General features: G+C 47.6%; 1 protein-coding gene across 1 annotated transcript; it reads left to right on the forward strand.

Annotated features, from left to right (window-relative positions):
* Positions 1-295: 295 nt before the first annotated feature.
* Positions 296-10,729, forward strand: LOC309958865 (metabotropic glutamate receptor 7-like; the record flags this gene model as incomplete). The annotated part of the gene is made up of 2 exons (XM_082835007.1): positions 296-1,111; positions 10,494-10,729. 2 exons carry the CDS (start codon positions 296-298, stop codon positions 10,527-10,529), a joined length of 852 nt encoding a protein of 283 aa, XP_082691133.1. The 3' UTR covers positions 10,530-10,729.
* Positions 10,730-11,175: the final 446 nt, after the last annotated feature.

The following is an 11,175-nucleotide window of genomic DNA, read 5'->3' on the forward strand; positions in this document are numbered from 1 at the left end:
GCGAGCGGCTTCTACAGTGAGACCGAAGCAGGAGCTCAGCCTTCGCCTGCGACCTGCAATCCCCAGATTCCCTGGGGACCTCGAAACTCCCAATCGGAAGTACTCCCCCCCACACACAGCCGCCCACCTATTCCCTCCCCTCTTACCTCAGCACGCAGCCCCTCCCTGAGTGATGATGCAAAACCGTGGGGAGGGTGGGCGCTGGGAAGGGTGGGGAGAGCCTGAGAGCGAGCGAGGGTGGGAGGGAGTGGGCGGAGGAGGAGAGGGAGCCGAACGCGCATTTAAAGCGATAGCCATGCTCGCTCTCTCCCCAGTGCTGGGCTGTTGGAGAGCTCGAGCTGCAAGCCACCGAGCGCGAGCTCGAGCGCGGCGCGCTGGCCGGGGAACCCAAGAGCGCACGGCGCCCCAAGATGGCAGGCGCCGCGGGACCCCCCACCCTCGCCGGCTGCCCTTTCCCGGGCGCCCCTACCCTCCTCGCCCGCAGGAGACCCTGGGCTTCCCCGGAGGAGCTCACCCCAAGGGGCCAGGACTCCGGCGAGCCCGCCACCGTCCCCTCGAGTGCCGCCGCCACCACCGCAGCCGCGGGAGCAGCATGGTCCAGCTGGGGAAGCTGCTCCGCGCCCTGACTTTGATGAAGCTTCCCTGCTGCGTGCTGGAGGTGCTTCTGTGCGCGCTGGCGGCGGCGGCGCGCGGCCAGGAGATGTACGCCCCGCACTCCATTCGGATCGAAGGGGACGTCACCCTCGGGGGGCTGTTCCCGGTGCACGCGAAAGGTCCCAGCGGAGTGCCCTGCGGCGACATCAAGAGGGAGAACGGGATCCACAGGCTGGAAGCGATGCTCTACGCCCTGGACCAGATCAACAGCGATCCCAACCTGCTGCCCAACGTGACGCTGGGAGCGCGGATCCTGGACACTTGTTCCAGGGACACTTATGCGCTCGAACAGTCGCTCACTTTCGTCCAGGCGCTCATCCAGAAGGACACCTCCGAAGTGCGCTGCACCAACGGCGAGCCTCCGGTTTTCGTCAAGCCCGAGAAAGTAGTTGGAGTGATTGGGGCTTCGGGGAGTTCGGTCTCCATCATGGTAGCCAACATCCTGAGGCTTTTCCAGGTAGGGGGGCGCTCCCTCCGGGGCAGAGCGCGCCGTAGCTCCCCGCGCTCTTTATCCTGAAGGCTGGCTTGGACTCCAGGGGTGCGGGGTCTGGTCAGCCTTCGCTCATTTCCACCCTGGAGATCCTGCCGAATCCCTCCCACCTCACCCGAGGAGGTACTTTCCCTGCTTGATTCATTTCCCTTCCATCTCTCCCCTGTCCGCGCTCCACTCCATCCGGCTTGACATTCTGGATTTATGGCCCCATTGACAAGAAACAGTCTCCGAAAAACAAGGCGATGATTTAAATGGGTTTGCATTCGAGTGAAATATGGTTCCAAAACAGGCTTGTAAAAGTGCCGGGCTCCTGTGAGAGCCACTTAGGCGCAAGGAATATGAAAGATGAGAAGACGCCTAGAAACTAGGCATTTCTCAACTCCCCAGCTTCCCTGCCCCAAGCCGCCCGACAAGCTGCAGCTCCCTTGGAAAATTTCCAGAAGAGCTTAGGGAGGCAGTTCTTAAACCGAAGGCTAGGTCTTCACCTACATTTGGACGTGAATTGCCCATTTCGCTCGGGTTGGATTTCCCGACCTTAACCTGTCTCTGCGAGGGCATGGGGCGGAAGGCGTGGGGACTGTCCTCAAGCGGGGAGAAGCCACCCGCAGACGTGCCCCCAGGTGATTTGCTCTGGGCAGTTGTTTGCACCGTCTAAACTGCCTTTGCGATCCGGCCACTGGCAGGAGCCGGGCGATCAGCTTTCTACTCCTGCCAGCTCAGAGCCCGGAGGTGAGCTCATGCTAACTGCGAGACACAGTCGCTTTGTCTGCACCCACCCTGTGCCCATCCTTTCCCACGACCTCTCTAACGCAGCCCCCAACCCCAGTCCTGGGTTTTGAGGACGATTCTCAGAGCCAGACAAGAAGGCGCCTGGAGGGAGGCAGTAGGGTGCGCTGAGCAAGGCCGGGCGGTCCTCTAGCTCCGGGTGCAGGCGGGCAACGGCGGAAGAATGCGAGGACGGCGGAAGATGCGAGGACGGCGGATCGGGCCCGCTGAGCGGTGGGCGGTGCTGCAGTGCTCTCTCACCGCCTGCTCCCGCAGCCTCGGCCCCAAGGCTCCTGTGCCGCCCTGGGTATAGATGGATGGCTTCTGGATGAAGAAATTGAGTTTCAGGGTCTGCGTGACTATGGGTTCTCTTGTTTCTCTGTCTTTCTTCCTGTGTGTCTCTCTCCTTGTGTCTCTTTCTCCCTGCTTTTTTTTTTTTTTTTGGTCTGTCTGTTTTTATGTTCTCCCTTTCAATTTCTGCCTCTCTTTTCCTTCTCTACCCCTATCTCCAAGTTTTTTGTTCATCTCTGTCTTGAAGTGATCCTTTCCTAACGCACAGCTCTCTCCCTGCCTGGTAGGACCCAAGCTCCGTTAGTCCCTTCTCCAGATGTTCTGGCTGACCCTTATGCTCCCCGTAGCTAAAAAGTCGGCTCCCTCTCAAGTGCCTTTCCTGAAGCATGTTGGGTTTCTGGAGGGGACTCCTTGTGAGATTCAAGCTGTCACTACATCAGCACCCAGGGGTATGAAGTTTGTGTTTGTGCCAGAAGGAGGGGTGCCTGTCTAAAGCTGCAGCCTGGTATGGCCCCTCTGAGCCTCTGAGCATCCCTAGCACCTGTTGAGTATGCCACCTCTAGATGTTTGCAAGGCCAAAAGTGCTTCTGGGCAGCCTTCACTTTGAGGTAATGCTTTCAGGAAGAGCCTGGGTTGTTGGAAGCAAAACCCAGAAGCACTTCCTTTACCTCTGAGCTTAAACTAGAGAACCTGAGGAGGCAGCGCTGCAGGGAGGATGAGGCCAGAGGTCACCTGAGAATCACAGGGGCAACTCACAGTATTTTTACTGGAGCTCTGGGGGTTGAAGGCACATTTGCTGTTTGACATTTTAAAAATTATTTTGGTGCCTTCACTTGGAGCTTGGGAGCTTGCAGATGGGCCTGCCTGTCGAAAAAAGAGTGAAATCTTAAAGTCAAGAGAGAGCTTGCAGACTAGGTGAAGGATTGTGTTTGCTGAAAAAGATTCCAGGGGGAGCTGATTCCTTCTCTGGTATGTGGATCTGAGGCACTTGCAAGAAAAGAGAACGCTTGCCTTATGCTTAGTTCCCCCGTTCCCTGGGCTGGGAAGGAAAGGAACTGAATGCCAGCATTAGCAGTGTGCGTTGGGACCAAAACCATTCAGAGAAAACACTGTCATTTTCCTCTAATTTGCAAATTGCAGCTATTCATGTTGGATTGAACAGCTGAGGGAAAAGAGCCCCCAGTTTTCACCTGCATTTATTGAGAAGAGGCTGGTAGTAGGAGGGATGCACCAACTTGTGGCTTGTGCTGCAAGCTGGATATAAGCTTGGTGTGAGCATCCTGGTTAACCACTGCCCATGTTCAAATATACAGAGAGAGATTCCAACAGTCTCTTCCAGTAGCCTTATTTTTGCGTGTGATCTTAGAAGCTCCTGGCATGTAAGTCCAGCCCCCAGTTTCCAAGCCTCTGTAAACCTGCAAAATGAATAGAGAGAATAGTGGAACACAGACCCCTTGTTCAAAGACACAGTCACTTTAGGGAAAGAGGAAAAGAACAGGTAGGTGAATCTTCTCTGGGATTGCAGGGTTCAGCTCAATGAAGACTGTCCTGGATAAAAGAAACTCCTCTAAATGGTTGAATTCTTAGCTCTCCAGAGATTTGAGTTTTCTTTTCCCCAGTCCCTGTGGGTTGCTGTGGGGAATGTGTCAAACCTATCATTTGAGATAAAAATTTACGGTGAGGTAAGCTTCTAGGCTGGGGGAAGGAAGACTTAGTGACTGAAATGGGGGATGCTAAGCACTGGGGGGCAGGAAGGAACAAGGAGCTAGTAATGGATGTAACAAATGCTGCAGCTGCCAGCAAAGCCTGGATTGAACTTCCTTCCTGAAAATGAGGACCCGGGCAAGAATGACCACTCAGATGTAAACAGTGTCTCTGACGGGGAATTCTCATCTGCCTGCCGGTGGGCCAGAGCTGAGCAAGTCCTTTCTGTCTCCTCTGTATGCACACTGAATTGGTTAGTAAGTGACATGTCAGAGGACAGGAATCCTATTCAGTGGATCTTTCAAATCCAGGAGTTTGAGGCTAATGAAATTAGTGTGTGGCCAGGGCTCTGCCAACTAGAATTAAGTCACTGCAGCCACCCTGCAATGCATTTTCAGCCTGAAGGGAGCATCAGGGAGGAATTTCGGGAGATTTGTTTCGGAGCCTGTACAAAATAATACTCTCCTAATGCTAAGAAAGATTAAATGTAAATTAATATTGACTACGAGTAACATATTTAAAAAATAATCGCCGAGTGGGGGATGGCTTAAAGTGGAGAGATTATATAATATGGTATCCAAAGAATAAATCTCCTCTGACCACTGTTTCATGGGCTATAAGTAAGATCTATCACAATGGAAAGTAATGGGAACGTTTTTATTCAAGGCTTCTCTGCTATTGACTTGAGAGCAAACACTCTGAGAGTATAAATTACTCTTGCTATGTGCTGACTCTGAATGAACAACATTTCATGTGCAGTGACATGGTCTAAGCTATAGACTTGGAATTGAATGGCATCTGTTTCAATTGTTTTGTTCTCTCAAGAGCAACTAGATAGAAAAAAGTGGTCAATTTGACCCTTGTGGGAGCGTGTTGCAAATCTAAAGCTGTGTCCCTCATACCATAAATGAAATACATTTGTAAATTTGTAAGTGTTTTCCTTCTGTTCATTGATGCTTGAGTATAATCTCAAACTTTGGCAGCAACATTTTATACATAAGTACTTGGTTTTCTTCCTTTCTTCTTTCTCTTCCTCCTCTCTCTCTCTCTCTCCATCTTATGTAATTGAATAGAATTGGGCACCTAGGATGATGTGGTGTTACTATAGTGGGATTTTTTTTTAAAAAAAAACAACTCTAACTTACCCTTTTAAACATTTCATAAATACAGGTGTCAGTGCCATTTGGAATAGTCTCTATAACAATTTCTGTCTCCACATTTACTGTGTTTCAGCAAATTTACCTAACAGATGGTGAGTGGGCAATTTTTAAAGGGGCATTTTTTAAAAGAGCGGAGAGGGAAGGAATAGAGACAGGCACATACTATATTTGAAGTTGCCTCCACGTGTATTTTATGTATGTATAGCCATACAATTAAGAAGTCTTTGGATGTTTTATCTTCAAGAATAATTCAGATAATGGATTACTTGACTATCATAAACATTTAGGGTTTAACAGATTCGTTACATATAGACGTTGTATCATGGATTTAAAAGACCGTAGCTAGCGGGCAGCGGCGGGCGGAGCGACCGAAGGGCGGCGCGGGCTGGGCGGCGGGTGCGGGGGTCCGTGCTTCCTCGCGGTAGATGGCTGGGGTTCGCCGGAGACGCCGGGTTGCTCCGCGTTGCCAGGTTACCGAGCGCGTGCCCCGCGCCCACTCTTCCGCCCGGGCCGCCCTCGGCGCCGCCTGAGCCGCGGTGCGGGCTGCGCGGGGCGCCGGGTCCGCGGAAGCCTGGGTCGGGGGCTGCGTGAGGGACTCTCGTCGCGCGTGGACGCTGCGCGAGCGCGCGGGGGACGTAGGGCGCCGACCTGGGGCTCCCCGGCGCTCCGGCTCCGCTCAGGGCGCCCTCTCAGGGGCCTCCGGCGCGAGGCCCCCTTCGTGGTAAAGATGGCGGCGCCCAGGCGGGCCGCGCCGAGGTGAGCTGGAGCCGGGCCCGGAGAGGGGTGAGTCTGTCACGCCCAGGCCTTGGACCCCGGGCTGGTCTCCCGTCTCCCGGGGAGCGGCGGGTGAGTGGGCGCGGCCGCGCGTAGGTCCCTCTCGTGGGGTGGTTAGCTCTTCGTGCGTCCGCAGACTTCTGTCGTCTGATAATCAGATATGGGGTGGCCCAGGTTGGAGGCGAGGGTGCTTGATTGGGGAAACCTGAGGGGTTTAAGGACTCTGTTGGGATCGTTTCAGACCCCAGCAAGAAGCTGAGCAGTTTTCTCCTCTCTTCCCGGCTAAGTGTTCTCCCTTCTCTGAAGACGCCAGCTTTTCTGAATCACCTTGTTCCTCGGGGGGATACAGTTGGTGGTTCTGACCGTGGAACGTAGGACCCGGCGCGGGGAAGCCTGAGCTGGTTCTAGTTACTTTGTTTGCAAAGCACTTGTCTTGTCTTTGGAATCTTTGTGTATGTAATCAACGTTGGGAAGAACCAGCGTTTTCTCCTCCAAAACACTGCGAGGGGTAACTTTATACGTAAGAAACAAGTGGGCGTTCACATCCATCTCTTTTCCAACCACTGAGTTTTGGTTGTGTTTCCTTTCTTTAAGTTTGTCTCGTTTTGAACTGATAACCAAGCAACCAACCAAACAAACAAACCATAGCCAATTACACAAAGTATATACTCTAGTCTCAGTCCTGCCATTAATTAGCTATGTTACCTTAAGTCATTTATTTTTTCTAGGTCTCATTTTTCTCATGTGATGTTTTTTCTATGAAAAAGTATAGTTTCTCGAAGTCGCTAATCTCTGTGTCATAGTTCAGCTTGGAGAAAACCTGTTCTTATCCAAACTCCATGACATTGTATTTCCAGCTCCAACTTTGGACTTTGAGTGAGTTGGGGGCAACTTTTTAAGGATATTTTCACACAGCTTTTTTAGTTAGTATCAGTCTAGCTGACTTGTCATACTCAGACTTTCTCCCATATTCTTTTACCAGTGTGTTCCTTAGTCATATATATAAAGGCTGTTGTGGAAAAATGACCTCCTGGGTCAGCTTACTGCATGGTCATCGACACAGGGCAGGGAGTAAGATTCTGTGGATTTTACAGAAGCAGATACAGGTTTCATTATCCATGTCCTCTCCCCTTTCATCTTACAAAAACAGCAGGCTTTTCTTGGAGAACTGCCAGATAATGCCATCCTGCCTCCTCACGGCTCCGGGGATGAGTCGCCCAGGGACTGAACTCCAGTAAAGCAGGTGATTGGCTCATGGGTAGGCATCTGACCTCGGCTAAGTCTATCAGACTGCTCACCAGGACTTTTCTCTCAGAGCAAAATGGAAGAATTGTCTTTTCTCTCTGGAATTTCTAAGCTGGGGAGATATGACTCTGGGACTCCCAGTGACCATCCAGCACAAGAAGAGACTTTCTGTAAAATAAAGTCTTGCAGAGGTAAGCAGGGCTGAGCGATGGAGAGAGAGCTGGAACCCTGCTAATACTCTGGAACTTCCATATCCAACTGTATCTGAATATGGCTGCATCCCTGAATTTCTAGTACTTGTTTGTTGAGGTGGTTGTTGTTTGGTTTTTGTTTTTAAATTTCCTTTGACTATTTTGAATTTGTTTTCAGCCATGTGCATTTGAAAGCATCATAGCTAAAAGAGCTAATTTCCTACATTAATGTCAGGTTTGCTTCCTTAAGTGAAAAATAATATCCGCTATTTTCTTTAAATAAAATCCTTCTAGCTCAGGTTTGAGATATTCAAAACTCTGCCTCCTACCCCCCTCTTTTCCAACATTTACTATATCACCTTGAAGCATTTATGACCACATCTTTCCCATCTAGACGCAGTTGAGAGAGAGAGCAAAGACTTCTGATATAAACTGCAACCTATACGCCTCCTACCTGGAAGCTTTAGAACATACTTGATTCTTGTCATTAAAGCAAATCTTTTGTTGTTGTCTCCAGGGCACAGAAGCATTTTCATGGCATAATGGAGTACGAAGTACATTAAGCCTAACTCTACTTCTCATCCTCTTTAACTTTAAATAGGCAGAAAAGAACAATCTCAAACACATTTTCCCAACAAATAAAATACATATACGATTATGTTTAGAAGACGTTTATGCAACATATAGTTAGACTGATTAATTAATGGACCTTTCGCCAATTGGCACAGTAAATATATATGTTCAATGTGCTCAATTAAAAAGAAGACAGTAACATATTTTTACAGGTTAATTATCTGAGAAGAGTATTGTGCCAGCACACTTGATACTACAGTATTTCATGTTTGACAGGTAATCTTCTTTCAGTTATATTTACTGCTAAATGTTTCTTGGATCAAGCTATTATAAGGTCAAAAGTAAAATGATATGAAATTACAATGATACAGGGACACATATCCCACTTTATGAGAATAGAAGTTCTAATTTCTTTTCAGTACTACTAGTAGTGACCACAATACTAATTTGAGCCCTTACTATGAGCCACTGTGCCCATATACATTTAGTTCTTACAGTAGTTCTGCAAAGGGCATATAATAATCCACACTGTAAAGCTGAAGAAAGTGATTCTCATAGCTGAAAGTCACATAGCTGGTGAGTGGCAGTCTAGATTCAAACTTAGAGTCGTCTGACAATGCCCAGGTTGTTGACCACTATGTACACTGCTCAGTTGTTGCACCAGTAAAGAAGTGCTTGAAATAATTATAGATTTGCCTACCCTGAAACTGCAGTGATTTAAAGACATCAAAGTTGCCAGTTGCTTAACCACATCTACTTACAGTAAGAAATTACATTTTATTTCATTTCTAAAACAAGATTAATTCTGCAGGCCCATCGAAACTTGAGCACACAAATCCTACCTCCAAATGAAAGATGCTTGTTTTCCATTATTCAACACATGGCCCTGTACAGCGGCAATAAATATATAGTAGAATTTTCTTTTTTTTTTTTTTTTAACATCTTTATTTGGGTATAATTGCTTTACAATGGTGTGTTAGTTTCTGCTTTATAACAAAGTGAATCAGTTAGAATTTTCATTCAAATAAGTGAGAAGAGAGGTTTCTTCTTGTCCTGATTCAGTGCCCATCATTATGGATTATGATGGCTCTTCCCAAACTTTACTTCATTCACTCCACTCTTTCTACAAAACTCCAGTAATGGAATCCATCATTCAGATATATGTGCAAAGCGAAAGGACTGTATTAATACAGTTGCTGAAAGTCAAGTTGATAGAGCACAGGAAATACATCCTAATAAATGCAACATTAATGTTTGTGTGGGCCTTGGAGTGAGGGGTAGAAGAATTTTCAGTTTAATGGAATATTTTGCCTCTTGCTGTGAAAGTGCGGCTTAATAGTCTTGTAATTGGTCATTTACAGAATCCTCCATCTCTGGGTTTCATGCTTTCTTTACTCTGCAGCTGTTGATTCCTTCTCTTGTTCTGGATGGAAGAGAACCACTTCAAAGGGCTCAGCCTGCCTTTTTGTGTTATTGTTGAGATGAAGATATTTCCATTTATTAAAGCACACTATTTAAACATTTTTATCATGTTTTAAACTTGACTGTGTTCTGAAGGTATGAGCACAGGCAGACATAATGGGGGATGTTTTCCAGGAGAAAACATACTCTTATCAAAGGAATTATCAGAATTTTCATGTATGGATTGAGAATCAAATTCTGGAGTTAGACCTGAATTTAAATTTATACTCACAACTTATTACCAGTCTCATCTTGATCAAACGGTTACCACACTTCTCATCAATTTCCTTATCTTTGAAAGCGGAATAAGAGAAGTATGCCTGGTGGAGTTACACATCAAGCTCATCTGATAGAATATTCATAAGGATTTTGCAGAAAATATACATGGAAATATTTTAGCACCGAGTTTAGCATGCGATTCGTCTTCAATACATTTAAGAGCTATTATTTTATTATTATTATGCTATCACTAAATATCACTATTACTTAAATGTCATTATTGCTAACATTGCTGTAAAACTACCGGAATAACCCATGATGAATTCCCCTCTTCTGTTTCCTTTGTTTAAATGGAAAATATATATATAAATCTAGACAGAGAACACTTTAGTGATCCTATTCAGTGGAGTGAGAATTTCCATGGCACTGATTAAAACAAATCCTGAATTGCATGGACTTAAGATAGCAGAGAGGGGCTTCCCTGGTGGCGCAGTGGTTGAGAGTTCGTGACCCGATCCGGGAAGATCCCACATGCTGCGGAGCGGCTGGGCCTGTGAGCCATGGCTGCTGAGCCTGCGCGTCTGGAGCCTGTGCTCCGCAACGGGAGAGGCTGCAACAGTGAGAAGCCCGCGTACCGCAAAGAAGAAAAAAAAAAAAAAAAAAGCAGAGAGGCTAAGAGATTTGAAGTTAGACATCCCCAAGTGTGAATTCTACTGTGACCCTCTTCTAGCTCTAGAACCTTGAGGAAGTTACTTAAACTTTCTGAGCTTTACTACTAGTTTCCTCTTCTGTATCTTTTTCAGGACTATTTATCAAGCATCTTCCTGTTCTCTATGGTTGGACGTATCAATGAATAAATCAGACAAGAGCCTTTGCCTGCGTGCTCCTTCTTGCATGCTTTCTCCCTCCTTACACTCTCGTGTGGAAACGGATGTTATAAATAAACTCTATGCTTTGTCACAGGTTGATGGACGCTACGGGAGAAGGAAAAGGATGTGAAGCTCACTGAAGAGGCTTGGGTTGGGAGTGCTGGAGGAGTGTACAGGTAGGTTCTGATTTTAAATAGGGTAGTCAGGGTGGATTTTATAAGTTGACATTTGAGCAAAGACTTGAAGTGAGGGAGTTGTCAGAATGTATGATGGGGAGACCACTCCCTGGGAGCAAGAATAACCAGTCCCAACACTCTAAGGCAGAAATATGCCCGGCAGCTTGGAGGAATATCAAGGAGGCCACCCTGACTGACTTAGTCAGTGGGGAGGAAGAGACAGCAGGAGGGCTGGAGGTCGGATATGTGATGGGATGGATTGGGTAAGTCCTGGGAGGCCATCACATGCATTGTGTCTTTTACTCTAAATGTAGGCAGCCAGGGGCAGGATTTTAGCCGAGGTGTGGCATGAACTGTCTCTTTTTTGAAAAGCATAGCTGTATCTGTGGTCTTGAGGATGTGGGGAGAGAGTGGAGTCAGGGAGAATCTCGGGAGGCGACTACAGGATCCTCGAGGTCTATGTTGTTGGCCTGCACCAGGCTGCTAGCGGCTGGTAATTCTCAGAAGTGGCACATTGGAAAGGTTGTGACAGCATTTCGTGGTAGATTGAATGCAAGAATGGAAAGGAAGAGGGGGTCAAGGGTGAATTCGAGATTTAGG

Source organism: Leucopleurus acutus (genome assembly GCF_964270905.1).
Source record: "Leucopleurus acutus genome assembly, chromosome: 3".
Classification (NCBI taxonomy): Eukaryota; Metazoa; Chordata; class Mammalia; order Artiodactyla; family Delphinidae; genus Leucopleurus; species Leucopleurus acutus.